Source organism: Neoarius graeffei, chromosome 2, assembly GCF_027579695.1.
Source record: "Neoarius graeffei isolate fNeoGra1 chromosome 2, fNeoGra1.pri, whole genome shotgun sequence".
NCBI lineage: Eukaryota > Metazoa > Chordata > Actinopteri > Siluriformes > Ariidae > Neoarius > Neoarius graeffei.
The window spans coordinates 4183647-4202891 of NC_083570.1; the positions used below are offsets into that span (position 1 = coordinate 4183647).

Consider the following 19245-nt stretch of genomic DNA (forward strand, 5'->3'; position numbering starts at 1 on the left):
GTTACCCAATTTCTGTGATATTTCGCCACTGGGGGCGCTATTTTTGGGCAAAAAATCCAATCTTTCCTCAAATTCGGTCAAACTTCACGGCCACCCTCTTACTACCTCCCATGTCATGTATACCACTTTTTGGGAATTTTCGTCCATGGGGGGCGCTGTTTTTGGCCGACACAATTGCTCCAAAACGGGTTTTTGTTAAATAATTCCATAATGCTTTCCCTTCACACCACTACCTTGTGATAGTACGTTGCTGTTGTAGACACTTATTTTTCCAACTCATAATCGCTCATGTACAGCATAGCGCCACCTACTGACATGGGAAAAACCAAAAAATTTATTCTTCAAAAATCTATATCTCATCTTCTATTTACTCAATTGTCATCAAACTTCATACCCAAACTCTTCATAGCTCACCTGACATATACACCAAATTTTGTGCACTTTCGCCCCTGGGGGTGCTGGTTATGGCAAAAATGATATTGCAGCTTCTGATTTGTCAAACTTGGCAAGCAAACTCTTTACAAGACCCTTATTGGGGCGCTTGCCATGGTCGACAACGCACGAAATTTGGCTCCTTTTTCTTAGACTGCCACCGCTACTGAGAACCAGAAGCCCAGATCCAGCCGGGCCTCAGGGCCTCTTTAGCGCCCCCTAAGTCGTTGTGATTTTGGCCTCCCGCATAAAGGTGCCTGGGTGCCATGTAGTTTGTAGTAGTGGCATGCCATTTGGGACGCATATGTATCTCCCTAAGCCGGACAAAAATGTATTGCCAATGCATTAGCCACGCCCAACAGGAAGTGAGGTAATTTCACTTTTGTGCGAAATGCATGGCCACGAAGACGGCGCAACTCCTCCTAGGCCGTTCATAGGAATGTCACCAAAATTGATAGCCTTCATCTACAGACATGGCTGACAAAAGTTACTAAATACGTTTCACGTAGGATAAGCCGTTCAGAAGTTATACGTCAATCAATTTTCAATGCAAAATTTTACATGCTTAAAAATTCATAACAAATCTTCTAATTGCTCAAAACTGCTCATACTTCACACGCAAATCACTCATTGGGCTTCTGACATGCTACCCAATTTCTGTGATATTTCGCCACTGGGGGCGCTATTTTTGGGCAAAAATTCCAATCTTTCCTCAAATTTGGTCAAACTTCACGGCCACCCTCTTACTACCTCCCATGTCATGTATACCACTTTTTGGGAATTTTCGTCCATGTGGGGCGCTGTTTTTGGCCGACGCAATTGCTCCAAAACGGGTTTTTGGTAAATAATTCCATAATGCTTTTCCTTCACACCACTACCTTGTGAGAGTATGTTGCTGTTGTAGACACTTATTTTTCCAACTCATAATCGCTCATGTACAGCATAGCGCCACCTACTGACATGGGAAAAACCAAAACATTTATTCTTCAAAAATCAATATCTCATCTTCTATTTACTCAATCTTGATCAAACTTGATACGCACACTCTTAACAGGTCACCTGACATATCTCCCAAATTTTGCGAACTTTTGCCACTGGGGGCGCTGTTTTCAGGCAACAATTTTTATCTCGGCTTCTGATTGGTCAAACTTGATCAAACTTCACACAACAACTCTTCATAGGTCCCTTGACATGTATACCAAATTTGGTGAACTTTCACCACTGGGGGCGCTCATTGCGCTGTAGCAGTTGCAGGAGAGGTGTTTACAATCATGAGGCACCAGGAGTATGTTGTTTTGGTTGCCTTAAACACACATGACTTGTGGGGAATGGGTAGGCAGTCGGGAGCAAGTGTTGTAGCTTTACATACAGACTAATAGATGTCTAACAGAAGACAATCCTATGTAGCTATAGCTTGGTGACTGATGAGGTAAATACATTAATTTGGTTGGGAAGCCATGGCATAAAATGTTCTGTCCATGACAACATCTCAGCGCACCATGTACTCTGTGTCCAATTCTGTGCTTTGTCGCCATTGTGGGAGTAATGTCTCTTGCCGAAGAAGCTGTGGAAGGTTTTTCGCGGGGACGCATGCCCCCGCCCCCCTTGGCCGCTGGCGCGAGGGCCCGTCGAGGCCGCTTGCGGCTTTAATTTTATCCCTAATCTATCCCCAATGAGCAAGCCTGTGGCGACGGTGGCAAGGAAAAACTCCCTCAGACGACATGAGGAAGAAACCTCGAGAGGAACCAGACTCAAAAGGGAACCCATCCTCATTTGGGCAACAACAGACAGCCTGACTATAATATTAACAGTTTTAACAGGTATAACCCTCAACTGTCCTCATGCGGCCGTCCTTCACAGGAGTGGGGCGATAAAACTCCGACCAGACACAGGGCACCAGGATGGATCAAGCAGGTCCGAGGGGCAGAAGAGGCCAGCATCCCAATCCCAGGCCCAACATGTAACCCAGAGGGACAGATGGGGGGGGGGAGAGAGAGAGAGAGAGAAAGAAAACACGTTGTTAGGTATGCCCTAAAAATGACAAGTATTAAATCTGTGTGGTAGGCTCATCAGGCATAACACACAATGGCATGTTAATATGGTAAAATATATCATGACCTGCTCTGGCTGGATGCTTGATTGGGTGATGGGAGCACACTCCTCAGCAATGATGAGATGCAGATGGGACCCTTAGGGCTGGCCAAGACAATTCAGTTACATTTCACCGGGTCTGGGACATGCGACAGAATGTCTGACGGCCGATTCCCTGCAGGCTACGATAGCCAGTCGAGGTGTCCACCGTCTCCACCAAAAGATTTCCTGTTGACTCCATGTAACTCAGAGGGACAGATTTGGGGTGGGGGGGAGGGAAAGAAAACACAGGTGTTTAGGTATGCCCAATGTCACTTGAATAAGTAGGAACAGTATACATATTGCACCGAGTGCAAGCAGGGACTCCGGCAACTAACTATGACAGCATAACTAAAAGGAGAGAGCCAGAAGGTAACACAGGCATGAGGGAGGCCCAGGACATAAAGCAGCCAGCCACCACACCGTCAACAAACTCGAGTGAGCAAGCGAGTGGGGACTGACAGCATCCATACATCCCAGTTTACCAAAACACTCTATGTCTGAGGACCCTCCAGATCTACTCCTTTACCTCATAAACACCATTAACAAAAGGCTTGACTAAACAGATATGTTTTCAGCCTAGACTTAAATGCTGAGACTGTGTCTGATTCCCGAACATTACTTGGAAGGCTGTTCCATAACAGTGGGGCTTTGTAAGAAAAGGCTCTGCCCCCTGATGTAGCTTTCACTATACGAGGTACCAGCAGATAGCCTGCACCTTTTGATCTAAGTAGGCGTGGTGGGTCATAGAGGAGCAGAAGTTCACTCAGGTACTGTGGTGCGAGACCATTTAGTGCTTTAAAGGTCAATAGTAGTATTTTATAATCAATACGAAATTTGATTGGGAGCCAATGCAGTGTGGATAAGACAGGCGTGATGTGGTCATATTTTCTAGTTCTAGTAAGGACTCTTGCTGCTGCATTTTGAACTAACTGGAGCTTGTTTATGCACTTATTGGAACATCCAGACAGTAAGGCATTACAATAATCCAACCTGGAGGTAACGAAAGCATGGACTAGTTTTTCTGCATCATGCAATGACATTAAATTTCTTATCTTTGCAATATTTCTGAGATGAAAGAGGAGATCCTCAAAGTATTCCTTCCACCGCCCGACAATGTCCCCAGTCGAGGTCAACAGCTCCCCACCTGCACTGTAAACAGTGTTGGCAGAGTACAGCTTCCCCCTCCTGAGGCGCCGGACGGTTTGCCAGAATTTCTTCGAGGCCGACCGATAGTCCTTCTCCATGGCCTCCCCGAACTCCTCCCAGTTCCGAGTTTTTGCCTCCGCAACTGCCCGAGCTGCAGCACGCCTGGCCTGCCGATACCCGTCGGCTGCCTCAGGAGTCCCGGAGGTCAACATGGCCCGATAGGACTCCTTCTTCAGCTTGACGGCATCCCTTACTGAACTGAATCTTGTGTTAATTATTTTTATTTCAGTTGTTTTCCATGTGTGTGAATGTGTATGAGGAGAAAATTAGTAGCAGAAGTGGAGTAAAGTCTTTAACTGAGTTTATAAAACACTATAAAGCACAAACAAATCTCCAAACTTTTATTGACTGCATTTTCATTTCTATCATTACAATGAGCTCTTTATAAATCTTAAAGATACAAAACATGTTTTTTTCCCTTTTCACTGGATATCAAGTCAATTATTCTTTTTTCTGTGTTTTAATTATATTTAAAACTTCCAATCAAATCCATTTTAGTAAAATGTAGAGCTGCAACTGCTGATTATTCTGATATTCAATTCATCTGTCAACTATTTTTCATTAATTGATTTGTTTATTCATTTTTAATACAACAATATGTAAAATATATATTTGCAGCATTTTAATCAGCTCTAGTACAGAACTCTTTCTGAACTTGGCTGAATTAAATAACAGTTCACTAACTACAATACAACCTGACTGACATTTATCAGATAGTCTCTAACAGGATCAGAATATTATCAAGTGCTCACATCAGCCAAATGAGCCATTCAGACTAATGCAAGGTGAGATTATTATATACAATGTTTCCAGAAATGTTTGTAGATTGTAAAATATAAATTAAAAGAGAATGTGATTCTTTGCAAATCATGGAAATGCTGTATTTCATTGAAAATAGTACAAAGACAACATATCAAATGTTGATGCAGAGAATTTTTTTGTTTATTTTTTAAATATACACTCATTTAGAATTTGATGCAAGCAACGCGTTTCAAGAAAGTTCCAGAAAGAACGGGGCATGTTTACCACTGTGTTCCATCACCTCTACTTTTAACAACACTCTGTAAATGTTTGGGAACTGAAGAGACTGCTGTCGTTTTGGAAGTGAAATGTTGTCCCATTCTTCCCTGATATATACTTTCAGTTGCTCCTTCATCAAGTTTTCTGTTTTGTTTAATCTGCGCCAGATGTTTTCAGTGGGAGACAGATCTGGATTTCAGGCAGGCCAGTTTAGCACCCATACTCTTTTATGACTGAGCCATGCAGTTGTAATCCATGCAGAATGCGGTTTGACTTTGACTTGCTGAAATAAGCCAGGCATTCCCTGAACAAGACATCATCTGGATGTTGCTCCAAAAACTGTAAATATAATTCAGCATTAATGGTGCCTGCCCAGATGTGCACTCTACCCATGCCATGTGCACTAATGCACCCACATACCATCATAGATGCTGGCTTTTGAACTGTGCACTGATAACAAGCTGGATGGACAGTCCCTATACTCTTTAGCCTGGAGGATGCAGTGTCAATGATTTTCATTTGTGAAAAAGTTACTGAAGAGGCAACATTGCTGTGAGAATCACTTATTCACAATCTCCCTTTTCTACAACAGCAACTCTGACAGAAGTACAGCTACAGTTATAACATGTGTATACACTCATTCTAATGAGTTAGCATTTCTACATTTACAGCTCATTCATCAGGACTTACACAGAGAAAACGCCACACCACATAATCTAGGACAACTAATAAACAGATCAAAAATGTGTAATTTAACAAAGAAAATCTAATTACTTTTTTTAAAAAGTGGATATTCTGCAGTTGCTGCACACCCACCCCTCTTCTAAAGGGGATGAGGTGCAGTGGGTGAAGATGTTCCACCAAAAGCAAGAGTTTTTTCATTAACTTGGCTATTCGTGCATAAAAATGCTTTTTATCTTTCTTGAGCCCCAACTCACAAATCTAAGCTTGAAGGTTGATTATATATATGGTAATTACATTTTAAGCTTGGGTTTTATAAAGCTCATGAGCTGACATCGTTCCTGCTTAGAATTATGACTAGGATACAATCAATCTCAGAATTCCAAACATGACTTGAAAAGGGGGTCCATTTCAGTATTACGAACTTTTCTGGATAACAAACTATTTGGACGTCCCCCAAGGACTTGATTAACGCGGGGTTGTAGTGTGTTTTATTTTTATATAGTGTGACCTTAAAATGTTGTTCTGTTCTGGCTTTATTACTGTTTATTAGTTATTTAATGAGAGGCTGCTGAATATGAAACAAATAGAAATTTATTATGCTAAAGTCATGAGAGATCATTTTCTTTTTAAAATTTGAGTTTCTTGTCTGACAGTTAATTTTTAACATTCCCTTTTTAAAAGTAGACGGCCTTTTGATTTCATAAAATCGCTGAAATTTAGTTCTCTCTCAAATTTGGTCATTGTGATATATGGTTATTTCTGTAATATATATATATAAACCCAGGCCATTTTGTGGCTGGTAAGTTATTTATTTTGAGGGGATTCCTCGCAAATAATGTGCAAGAAATCACTCGCTTCGCGCAGTCAAGCAGACAGAGGAAGTCCAGTGTGCGCCTGCGCAGGTTTTCATTGACCATGCACTGACCCAGTTACGTCATTTTGCCATGAGATGATGAGCTAATCTCAATAATATTCACATTGCAACTTCAGTATTCAAGTTGTGACAGAAAATATGATGGAGCCAGTGGACCCTACACCTCAAATGCTGGTTAGTCTGTTTCTCCCTATCGTAAATATTGTAATTAGTGAAGAACATGCTGCAATTAGCTTGAATATGTATCTTTCTGAGGCGAACTTGAACCTGGTCACTCATCTTGTTGAAGTCCTTTTTTCACTGAGTGTATTCTAGCCAATTATTCAGAACAAAAATTATGTATTGATTTCACAATGTAAATATTATTCCCGTGCATTAGATAGTTTACGTAGAAGATTCTTTTTTTATCATTGCGATGGTGAAGACCGCTGAGCAAAAATGTGTGTAATTAGGCTATGCACCTATATTGCACAACTTCTGGTGAACAACCTCTCGATTCACTATCATACTGTGCAGTTTATTTCATTGAGCAAGACAGTATACGGTTCTTTTTCACTGTGGCAGCGAAGGCGTGGTCAAGCACCGGTTTGTGAATGGCATGCAAGCCTGGTGAAGGTGCTATGTGTGTGTGTGTGTGTGTGTAGTGTGAATTTCTTCCCCTGGCTGAAATCACGTTGGTGCAGTGGCACACAGTTTATTTTGAACCTGCTAAAAAGCGTGTTTTGTGTTAAGTGACAGTTTAAAAAATAAAAACTAAAGTGACATTGAGCCCACCTGCCTGTTTCAGTGTTCACTATATAAGCGAAGCCGTTACATTCATCTTTTTGATTTTTGTATTTGCTCATGTTTTTGCCAAACGTAGTGATCAGAAGTAATAGCTTTTGGAATATGAACCCTCCACTACATTTGTAACGCCACTAATACACTTTCCTAAACTCGACTTTTGTATAACCTCGTGAATTTCCTGTATAACCCACCCGTTTCAGACATGAGCCCGAGTAGAGAAAAAAATCTTTAAAGTTTGATTGAAGGAGTGACAGGATGTCTGATCTGTTCTCTCAGGTTGCAAATTTGCATCCCACAACAGGGAAACCCTGCCATGTTATGCATGACATAGCATCTTGGATTAGGTCACGGTGAGGCAAGAAAAAAATGGCAGAGAATTTAGGGCCACATGGCTCGAAATTCATTAATTGTTCTTTTAGGGAAAAAAAGTAATAAAATTTGAAGTCCGAGTTTCGAATTCAGTAGCATTCGGTCCACTAAAAAAGAATTGGGTGTCAGGGAAAATTATTTTTATGGCTTAAATTAAAAAAAAATCTGAGAGGCAGTCTACCTTTAATTATTATACATTTACATTATACATGCTTTAACTTAGGGGCGGCACAGTGGTGTAGTGGTTAGTGTCGTCGCCTCACTGCAAGAAGGTCCTGGGTTCGAGCCCCGGGGCCGGCGAGGGCCTTTCTGTGTGGAGTTTGCATGTTCTCCCTGTGTCCACGTGGGTTTCCTCTGGGTGCTCCGGTTTCCCCCACAGTCCAAAGACATGCAGGTTAGGTTAACTGGTGACTCTAAATTGAGCGTAGGTGTGAATGTGAGTGTGAATGGTTGTCTGTGTCTATGTGTCAGCCCTGTGATGACCTGGCGACTTGTCCAGGGTGTACCCCGCCTCTCGCCCGTAGTCAGCTGGGATAGGCTCCAGCTTGCCTGCGACCCTGTAGAAGGATAAAGCGGCTAGAGATAATGAGATGAGATGCTTTAACTTAAATAATAAAGTGACTGTTTTTTGTCCAGCTGGATTGTGTTCGAATAAAACAGACGATTGACCAACAACGTGGCAACGTGCAGGAATTTTACATAAAAAAGAAAAAAAAACACACTTTTTTTTACTATGGATCACACAATCTCACAGTAGAACCAGAAAACCAGTAGAACGCTAACCCAGAAACTTTAAAGAACCCAAACCCAGCGTATAGAGTCTGAGTGAATGTGGTGTGGACTCTGTGGAGGAGCTTCATCGTGTCAGAGACGCTGTAGAAGGACAGAGTTCCTGCACTGTGATCCACATACACTCCTATTCTGGAGGGGGATGGAACTCTGAGATCAGTCTTAATGTTGTTGTGCCAGAAAGAAAGAGAAGAAGAAAAACACCACAGACTCCAGAACTGATTGTTGCCTCCAAACCCACACTCATTACCCAGTCCTTTCCTGCTGATGTCTTTATATGAGACTGATATGGACACACCACCAGCACCGCTCCACTCCACCTCCCAGTAACAGCGTCCACACACACTCTCCTTACACAACACCTGCTCCCAGGAATCAAATCTCTCTGGATGATCAGAGTAACGCTGCTCTCTCCCACTGTTTCTCACCTCTCTTTTCTTCTCAGACAGAATGAGGCGACGATGTGCCGTGTTGGGATCCAGAGTCAGATAACAGAAATCTAAAATAAAAGAGAGAAACAAACTGAACTGTGTGAACATGTTGGGTTTAATTCACACAGTATATTTATATGAAGTGTGTGTGTGTCTGTGTTAGATGTACATTTCAGAAACTCTTCTCTGCTCTGTGGTTCTGGTTCTGAAATGATCTGAACTGCTGCAGCTGTGGAGAGAAAAATGGAAACATGAGTTTGTGTAAAAGATGGAAAGAGTTTAAAGTGATCCAGTCAGTTTATTCATTTTAAATCAGTGTTTTAGTTCGAAGTGTCGGGTGAATAAAGTGTCTGCAGAAAAGAAAGCAGGAGCATCGCTAAGAAATAACACATCACTGTGTTTCTCCAGCAGGAACAGCTCCTCTTACCATGTGGAGGGATTTTGTTGAATTCCTCCTCACAGAATTCCTCGAGTCTCTTTTTCAGATCTGAGAGAGAATTCCTCACTCCATCAAATGAGAGATGTTGATGGACAGTGACGCTGGATGTGTGAAATGATGGTCTGTTCAATGTAGGAGAGCGACGTCCAGAAGCTAAAACCTACAGAAAGCAAATGAAATGTAAAACCCACTTGTGATGTCAGACAGGGACATTTATTGTTCCCTTAATGAGAGGTGTTTTAGAGAGTGTGTGAGGAACAGCTGGCTCTGTAGATCAGACAGTGAGTGTTACCTGGAGGAAATGGATGTGATCGTGTGTGTGTGAAAGCTGCTCCAGCTCAGTGACTCTCCTCTGAAGATCAGCAATCTCCTGCTCCAGTTGCTCCAGGAGTCGTTCAGCTCGACTCAGTTCAGCCTTCTCCTGATCTCTGATCAGCTCCGTCACCTCCCAGCCCTTTTTCTCCATGGAGCTGATCAGCTCAGTAAAGATCCTCTCACTGTCCTCCACTGCTGTCTGTGCACTGAGCTGTTCGGACACACACACACACACACACACACACACACACACACACACACACAGGATTTAAAGCTCATCTATCATTCCCTCTCTTACTGGGACTGTAAATGACTCGTTGTCCATGTTGTGTGTGTTTCTCGGAGCAGCTCTGTCTCTGCTCACTGCTCACCTTTATAGTGTTCACAGCCTGTTTCAGCTCCTGCACCTTCTTCTGCTTCTCCTGGATTCTCTGCTGGGATTTCATCTGCTCCTCCTTTAACTCACTCTGAGGACAAATAAAATACATTCAGCTTTTTATACAGTACGAGCGAACTGGTTCCATATTAATGTCAGTTCAAAGTACATTCATGTTTCTTACAGCTGTGAATGTTCTGTTCTCTGTGTGTTTTATTTTGTGTGGATTTTTTTGTTTTTTTTTGTGGCAATGAGGGTGTGGTCAAGCATCAGTTTGTGAACAGAGGGTGGGGCCAGGGAAGGTGAGTGGCAAATTGTTCTCACCTGTTGGTAACTCATGTGTGTGTGTGTGTGTCTGTGTGTGTGTGTGTCTGTTTTGCAAGAATGACAGAGTAGTGAAAAAAGGGGGAGAGCGAAGAGGTGGTCGTCTCCCGATTAGAGAACGCATGTATGTACGTATATCATATTTATTGTTAACGCTTAAAACTATTACTATGCCATTCTTGAGGTTGCAGGCATTTATAAATAAAAAGTGAGGTCATGGCTCTGCGTATCTCCTTTAAAAACTTTAAAAATTTGGAAGTTTGTAAGTGAAGACAAATGTAATTGGGATAAATGTCTCAAGTCCCTGTTATTTGCAGTACAAGAGGTCCCACAAGCCTCTGCTTGATTCTCCCCATTCAAATTATTATATGGGTGCAAGCCTCGTGGCATTTTGGATGTGCTGTGGGAAAATTGGGAGGAGGGACCTTCAAACAGTAAAAATGAAATTCAGTATGTTCTCAGCCTGTATGCAAAGCTCCACACACTCAGTCACTTAACCCAGGAGAATTTATGGCAGACACAAGAATGTCAGGCCTGGCTGTACAACAGGCGTGCGTGTCTTAGAGAATTCACAGGGGGAGATAAAGTGCTTGTATGATTGCCCACTTTGACCTCAAAATTTATCGCTGTCACGGGCCCTTTGAGGTCACACGGCAAATCGGGGATGTCGACTATGGAGTGAGGTGAATGGATAGGGGCAGAGCACTACAAATATACCACCTCAACCTACTAAAACCTTGGAATGAGTGGGTCCCCATGGCATTGGCATCAGTTGTTCCAGAGAGGACAGAGCTGTGGCCGGATGTAAAAAAAATAGTGACCACTCGAGCCACTCTAGTCCCCTGTGGAGACCACCTCTCATCAGCCCAACTCACGGAGGTTGCCAAGTTGCAAGTGGAGTTTTCCAACATGTTCTTGCCCCTTCCTGGCCACACTCACCTCATAGAACACCACATTGAGATGCCACCAGGGGTGATAGTGCATTGCCACCCAAACCACTTGCCCGAACACAAGAAAGTGATGGTTTGGGATGAACTCAAGGCAATGCTCGAAATGGGAATAATCAAGGAGTCCCACAGTAATTGGAGCACACTGGTGGTCTTGGTCCCCAGGACCGACGGGTCAGTCCAGTTCTGTGTGGACTATAGGCAGGGCCGTAGCCAGCATTTTAAAATCACAGAGATCCGTGATGTGCACGCAAAACGCGCGCTGAAAAAATTTCAACATATTTAAATGAGAGGGTTGAATTACATGTCACACAAGAGATCTATTCCTGAAATTACTTTTAATGGTGTTTGAACTGAATATCATTAGTTTTGAAAACAAAAAATCATGTATGTGGCAAGAGTAAGAATAATTTAAGCTTGTTTAATGGTGTGATCTTGCCCAAGCAATGAGGACAAAACTGCACTGCTTTGAAAATGTAAATTTAACAGCTTCATAAAAGTGGACTGATAGTTACCATGAAAAAAAACCATGTCTACTGCACTGCTTTCACTCCCCCAAGTCTCATTCGTTTTTGTGTTCTTGGTCTCAGAGCCGCACGCACGAAACAGACACAGAAGACAGAATCAACGTTTAACATAATTAACAATGCACTTTTTACGGAGGCGTTTAATGTTATTCTTTATTTTTTTATCCAGTTGAATATTTAGTGTACAAATGTATTTTCAGCTCTTAAAAATGACCGAGGTCCGGACCTTGGTGGCCTCATAGCTGGCTGCAGCCATGACGATAGGAAAGTCACCATGGTGTCTAAATTTGACTCTAACCCAATGCATTGCATTGACGTGTTGCTCAGTTGATTAGGTGCTACTCAGTTTATGTGACACTGAATTTGACAAAGGGATATTGGCAGATCCCCTTGACTCCTCTATCCAGAGAAAAAAACTACGTTTTCCACAAAGTTTGGCTTACACCAATTTGTCACGCTTCCTTTCGGGTTATTCAGCGTTCCCACAACATTCCAGTGGCTCATGCACAAAATTCTCCATCCACATGCTGCCTATGCCATTGCCTACTTAGACAACATCATTATATACAGTGGTGCTTGAAAGTTTGTGAACCCTTTAGAATTTTCTATATTCCTCCATAAATATGACCTAAAACATCAACAGATTTTCACACAAGTCCTAAAAGTAGATAAACAGAACCCAGTTAAACAAATGAGACAAAAATATTATACTTGTTCAATTGTTTATTGAGGAAAATGATCCAATATTACATATCTGTGAGTGGCAAAAGTATGTGAACCTCTAGCAGTTAATTTGAAGGTGAAATTAGAGTAAGGTGTTTTCAATCAATGGGATGACAATCAGGTGTGAGTGGGCACCCTGGTTTATTTAAAAAACACAGATCTATCAAAGTCTGATCTTCACAACACATGTTTGTGAAAGTGTATCATGGCACGAACAAAAGATTTCTGAGGACCTCAGAAAAAGCGTTGTTGATGCTCATCAGGCTGGAAAAGGGTACAAAACCATCTCTAAAGAGTTTGGATTCCACCAATCCATAGTCAGACAGATTGTGTACAAATGGAGGAAATTCAAGACCATTGTTACCCTCCCCAGGAGTGGTCGACCAACAAAGATCACTCCAAGAGCAAGGCGTGTAATAGTCAGCGAGGTCACAAAGGACCCCAGGGTAACTTCTTAGCAACTGAAGGCCTCTCTCACCTTGGCTAATGTTAATGTTCATGAGTCCACCATCAGGAGAACACTGAACAACAATGGTGTGCATGGCAGGGTTGCAAGGAGAAAGCCACTGCTCTCCAAAAAGAACATTGCTGCTTGTCTGCAGTTTGCTAAAGATCACGTGAACAAGCCAGAAGGCTATTGGAAAAATGTTTTGTGGATGGATGAGACTAAAATAGAACTTTTTGGTTTAAATGAGAACCGTTATGTTTGGAGAAAGGAAAACACTGCATTCCAGTATAAGAACCTTATCCCATCCGTGAAACATGGTGGTGGTAGTATCATGGTTTGGGCCCATTTTGCTGCATCTGGGCCAGGGCGGCTTGCCATCATTGATGGAACAATGAATTCTGAATTATACCAGCGAATTCTAAAGAAAAATGTCAGGACATCTGTCCATGAACTGAATCTCAAGAGAAGGCGGATCATGCAGGGACAACGACCCTAAGCACACAAGTCGTTCTACCAAAGAATGGTTAAAGAAGAATAAAGTTAATGTTTTGGAATGGCCAACTCAAAGTCCTGACCTAGATTAGATTAGATTAGACTAGACAGACCCTCCAGGATTTTGCGATGTTGCGATTTGCAACTTCAACGCAAATTCAACCAATCCCTGCGAATTCAGGGCGGTGTTGCAATTATATCCAGTCACCGCAACTTTCCTGCAAATTTGACCAATCACTGGCATCGTCTTGAGGTGACATCGACAAACTACCTTCCGCCTTACTTCCGTGTACTATGCGTTCAAGAGAAGCAGCATGTGCAAGTCAGTGTTTATATACAGTAGGCTTAAATTCTGTTAGTGAAAGTGTGTTATGTTTACAGTGAAGGACTGTGTGCACTTTACATTATTTTTTTACTTAATACAAGAAATGAATGGAGGCCAACATTTTTGCCAAAATGGTATTTTATTTTCCATGGTTTAGGCAGCTTCAGCATCATACTGTGAGATTCTGTTCAAATTGTTTTTTTTTTTATTCTATGAAGCCTGAGCCATTTATTATATTAGTTTATAATTATTGTTTAATTTAGTCTTCAGGAGAGACTGCCTGCACACAGGACTAGTATTAATAGTTTTTTCTCTTACATGAAAGCTGAGGCATTTATATTATATTTTAAGGTAACTTCATGTTGTGCTCTGAGGTTCTATGCACTTTAACTTTTGAACCAACAGGTGCATTTGGATAAGTAAAGCCTATTTTTCTGTATTTTTGTAGTCCTGGTAATCTTTTATATTGGTAAAGTTGTTTATAGGACCATTTCTCAGTGTCTTTGTTTTTTAATCAATAGTTTTTCAGTAATAACAATATTTAACATATCACTCAATTTTAATCACAAAAAGAGAAAATCGCAACAATTTCTCGCAACTTTCACTTCCTCCCGCAATGTAATCGCAACAAAAACCTAAAAAACACCGCAACTTTCATCGCAATTTTTTGGAAACCCCCCTGCAACAACAGACATTTTAGCCTGCAACAATCACAAAAAAGGCCCGCGAAATCCTGGGGGGACTGATTAGATTAGATTAGATTAGATTAGATTAGATTAGATTAGATTAGATTAGATTAGATTAGATTAGATTAGATAAAACTTTATTGATCCCTTTGGGAGGGTTCCCTCAGGGAAATTCAGATTCCAGCAGCATCATTACAGATAAACAGAGAAAAGAAATAGAGAAAACTTCTAGATAAATTAAAATAAATTAAGTATTTATGTGGGGGGAGCAGGAAAGATATTGCACTTTATATTGCACATTATATTGCACATTGTCCAGTATTGCTTATTGTCAGGCTAGGCTACTGCTCCTTCCCGTCCTCTGTCCTCCTGTTACCCCTCCTCCCCCCAGAGAGGAGTTGTACAGTCTGATGGTGTGAGGGACAAAGGAGTCTTTGAGTCTGTTCGTCCTGCACTTGGGAAGGAGCATTCTGTCACTGAACAGGCTCCTCTGGTTGCTGATGACGGTGTGCAGAGGGTGACTGGCATCGGCCATGATGTTCAATAGTTTGTCCATAGTCCTCTTCTCTGCCACCGTCACCAGAGTGTCCAGCTTCATGCCGACCACAGAGCCGGCCCGCCTGATCAGTTTGTCCAGCCTGGATGTGTCCTTCTTGGATGTGCTGCCCCCCCAGCACACCACGGTGTAAAACAAGACACTGGCAACCAGAGACTGATAGAACATCCACAGGAGTTTCCTGCAGATGTTAAAGGACCACAGCCACCTACGGAAGTATAGCTTGCTCTGTCCCTTCCTGTATAAGTGATTGGTGTTGCAAGTCCAGTCCAGCTTGCTGTCCAGCCACAGCCCGAGGTACTTGTAGGAATCCACAGCCTCAACCTCGACTCCCTCGATCAGAACTGGTTGTGACCTTGGTCTGGACCTCCCAAAGTCAATGACCAGCTCCTTGGTCTACGAGGTGTTGAGCTGCAGATGGTTCCTGTTGCACCACGCAGCAAAGTTCCTCACCAGACTCCTCTACTCCTCCTCTCTGTCGTCACTGATACACCCAACGATGGCTGTGTCATCGGCAAACTTCTGAATGTGACAGCTCCGAGTTGTAGCAGAAGTCCGCGGTGTACAGGGTGAAGAGAAGAGGGGCCAGCACCATGCCCTGGGGTGCTCCAGTGCTGCTAATCACAGTGTCAGACGTGGTGTCCTTCAGCCTGATGTACTGTGGCCTGTCAGTGAGGTAGCTGGAGATCCAGGTGACCAGGCAGGGGTTCACTCGCATCCTGTTCAGTTTGTCCTGAGGCAGTAGGGGCTGGATGCTGTTGAAGGCACTCGAGAAGTCCAAGAAGAGGATCCTCACTGTGCCATTTCCCTTATCCAGATGCGAGTGGGCTCAGTGTAGCAGGTAGAGGATGGCGTCTTCCACACCAACACCTGCTCAGTATGCAAACTGCAGACAGTCCTGGGCATGTTGTACCTGGGGTCTGAGGAGGCTGAGGAAGAGCTGCTCCAACGTCTTCATCAGATGTGAAGTGAGTGCCACTAGTCGGAAGTCGTTCAGCACACTGGGCCAATTGTTTTTGGGAACTGGAACGATACATGATGTCTTCCACAAGGTTGGCACTCTCTGCAGCTGCAGGCTGAGGTTGAAGTTGTGTTGGAGTGGTTCACCCAGGACAGCAGCGCAGGTCTTCAGTAGTCATGGACACACCTTTTCCGGGCCTGCTGCTTTCCTGGGGTGAAGCTTCCTCAGTTGACCTCTGACCTGGTCTGCAGTAATGCATAGAGGAGTCTGTGTTGAGGTGGGGGAGGAGGGGGCTGCTGTAATGACTGGGGGGAGGTGTGTTGAGGGAAGAGGGAGAGATGGCTGCAGTGAGAGAGAGGGTGCAGGGGACGTGGGCTGGTTGAACCGATTGAAGAAGTCATTCATCTCATTCGCCCTCTCCACTGTCCCCTCAATGACTCTGGTCTTTGTATTGTGGCCTGTGATGGTTTTCACACCTTCCCAGACCTCCCTCATGCTGTTCTCCTTCAGCTTCTGCTCCACCTTTCTCCTGTAGCTGTCCTTAACTTCCCTCATGAAGCGTTTCACCTCCTGCTGTGCTGGTTTCATTTTCTCCCTATCCCTGCTCCTGAAGGAGGCCTTCTTCCTGTTGAGGACAGTTTTGACTTCCTGTGTAACCCATGGCTTGTTATTAGGGTAACACCGTACAGTCTTAGTGGGGGAGACCACATCTGCACAAAAGTTGAGGTAATCTGTCAGACAGTGTGTCAGCCCCTCTATGTCTTCACAGTGTGGGCTAAGCACCACATCCCAGTCCATGATGTCATAGCAGTCTCTAAGGGCATATTCCATTTCAGGGGACAACCTCCAGATGGAACGAGTTGTTGCAGGCTGCCTTTGAACCAGGGGGGTGTATTTCGGCTGCAGAAGAACCAGGTTGTGGTCAGACTTCCCTAGTGGGGGGATGGCTGTGACTCTGTATGCATCCCTCACATTAGCATACAGCAAGTCACTTGTCCTGTTGTTCCTTGTTGGACAATCCACAGCCTGGTAAAAAGCAGCCAAAGTAGAGTCCAATGTAGCATGGTTAAAGTCCCCAGAAATGATTATAAATGCCTCAGGGTGCTGTGTCTGCAGCCTTGCTGTGACAGAGTGAATCCTCTCACATGCAGTGGCTGCGGCTGCCCTCGGAGGGATGTAAACACAGATGGTGATCACGTGACTGAACTCCCTTAACAGATAATATGGCTGCAGGCTAACAGCTAGCAGCTCCAAGTCCGGGCAACATAAAGCTGTCTTTACGGAGATATATCCTGGGTTACACCAGCGGTTGTTGACATAAATGATGAGTCCCCCACCTTTGCCTTTCCCTCATGCTTTAGTGTCTCTGTTGGCTCTCACAGCAGTGAATCCCCGCAGGTCCACATTAGCATCCGGTACAAGGTCTGTCTCCATAAAGATAAATAAGCTGCTCTCCTGGTAAATCCACTGGTTGTTCAGAGCGGAAAGCTCACGAATTTATTTGGCAGCAAGTTCACATTCCCCATGATAACGGAGGGAATGGATGGTTTGTAGCACTGCCAGTTGTCCGCTAGCCTAGCCTTTAGCTTAGCTCCAGCTTTGCAGCCCCTGGGTTTCCTCCTCAGCTCCGCTGGGATGGGGTGTCGTATCCCGGCTCGTCCCATTGTTTTCAGGGCCAGCAGCTCCTCTCTCGAATAAGAGAGAAAACTGGCTCCTGGTTACGTGTTAAAGTTAAATATATCCACGTTATATAGTTAAACACACTATCTTTGTAAGAAGACCAAAAAAGGTAGAAAAAAGAGGTTTAAAGAGCTAAAAACGACAGAGTTACTGGAGAGGCAGCCATCTCACCCAGCGCCCAGTTTTGTTGACCTTAATCCAATAGAAATGTTGTGGAAGGACCTGAAGCGAGCAGTTCGTGTGAGGAAACCCAACAACATCCCAGAGTTGAAGCTGTTCTGCACAGAGGAACGGGCTAAAATTCCTCCAAGCTGGTGTGCAGGACTTATCAACAGTTACCGGAAACATTTAGTTGCAGTTATTGCTGCACAAGGGGATCACACCAGATACTGAAAGCAAAGGTTCACATACTTTTGCCACTCATCTCATCTCATCTCATCTCATTATCTCTAGCCGCTTTTATCCTTCTACAGGGTCGCAGGCGAGCTGGAGCCTATCCCAGCTGACTACGGGCGAAAGGCGGGGTACACCCTGGACAAGTCGCCAGGTCATCACAGGGCTGACACATAGACACAGACAACCATTCACACTCACATTCACACCTACGGTCAATTTAGAGTCACCAGTTAACCTAACCTGCATGTCTTTGGACTGTGGGGGAAACCGGAGCACCCGGAGGAAACCCACGCGGACACGGGGAGAACATGCAAACTCCACACAGAAAGGCCCTCGCTGGCCACGGGGCTCGAACCCAGGACCTTCTTGCTGTGAGGCGACAGCGCTCACCACTACACCACCGTGCCGCCCTTTTGCCACTCACAGATCTGTAATATTGGATCATTTCTCAATAAATAAATGAGCAAGTATAATATTTTTGTCTCATTTGCTTAACTGGGTTCTCTTTATCTACAGTACTTTTTGTCAGAAATGGCGAGCTGAGGTGAAGTGAGGACCCAAAAGCAGACTCAACAGGCAGTGTACAGAAAATAACTTCTTTAATGAAGAACAGGGCAGAGGTACAATAGGGCTCAGGCAAAAATCAGAGGTCAAAGAACAGGCCAAGAGGTCAAAACACAGAAGAGCAGGCAGGCATGGTCAGAGACAAAAACAAGACAGAAAATCTTCACAAAAACTGAAGAAAACAGGGACAAGGGAAACCCAGGCAGAGGAAGCAAAAAACACAATCCAGAAGAACAGGCAGGTAAAACAGGGGCAAAAATTGAACAGAAATCTAGACAAACAAACACAAAACAATACCAGCAGGAGAATCAAGAAATCAGAATACGAAAGGGCTGTAGCAAGGCCCTGGCTCCCCACAGCACCAGCAACCCGGCCCGGGCTTTCTCTCTGCACCGGTGCTCTGGGGCTCACTCACCTGAGGGGGGGAGAGACAGACATGGAAGCGGGAAACGGGAGGGCACCATGGGCGCGGCAGGCCAGCTGGGGTGGGGCAGGTGCCCGCATCTGCGGTGGGGGAATGGGGCGAGGACGAGACACAGAAGGGGAGGGGGAGAGAGAGAGAGCGGAGAAGAGGAGATCTGCGATCCTACCATGGGAACAGCCACCAAATGATCCTCCACCAACTCGATGGCCTGATCTAGCGATGCCGGGCGATGGCACTGGACCCACTCCGTGGTCCCTTCGGGAAGTCGGGCGATGAACTGCTCCAGTGCCACCAGATCGACGATTCCCTCGGCGTCACGGTTGTCAGCCCTGAGTCAC

The 19245-nt window shown here is 44.1% G+C and overlaps 1 protein-coding gene across 1 annotated transcript; it reads right to left on the minus strand.

Moving 5' to 3' along the window:
- Nucleotides 1-7940: 7940 nt before the first annotated feature.
- On the minus strand, nucleotides 7941-11908 carry LOC132876095 (tripartite motif-containing protein 16-like). Its single transcript, XM_060913359.1, has 4 exons — nucleotides 11879-11908; nucleotides 9152-9323; nucleotides 8894-8953; nucleotides 7941-8792 (listed from the first exon to the last, which is right to left on the minus strand). The coding sequence occupies exons 1-4, from the start codon at nucleotides 11906-11908 to the stop codon at nucleotides 8236-8238; spliced, it is 819 nt and encodes a 272-aa protein (XP_060769342.1). The 3' UTR covers nucleotides 7941-8235.
- Between the last annotated feature and the right edge of the window lie 7337 nt (nucleotides 11909-19245).

Bases quoted from the DNA above. Each gene is read 5' to 3' on its own strand.
- LOC132876095 (XM_060913359.1), bottom strand. From the start codon at position 11,908: ATGGCTGCAGCCAGCTATGAGGCCACCAAG. The intron at 9,324-11,878 runs GTCCGGACCTCG...TGCTTTCTGTAG, and splicing joins CCAGCTATGAGGCCACCAAG to GTTTTAGCTTCTGGACGTCG. The intron at 8,954-9,151 runs GTAAGAGGAGCT...TTCTCTCCACAG, and splicing joins CAACAAAATCCCTCCACATG to CTGCAGCAGTTCAGATCATT.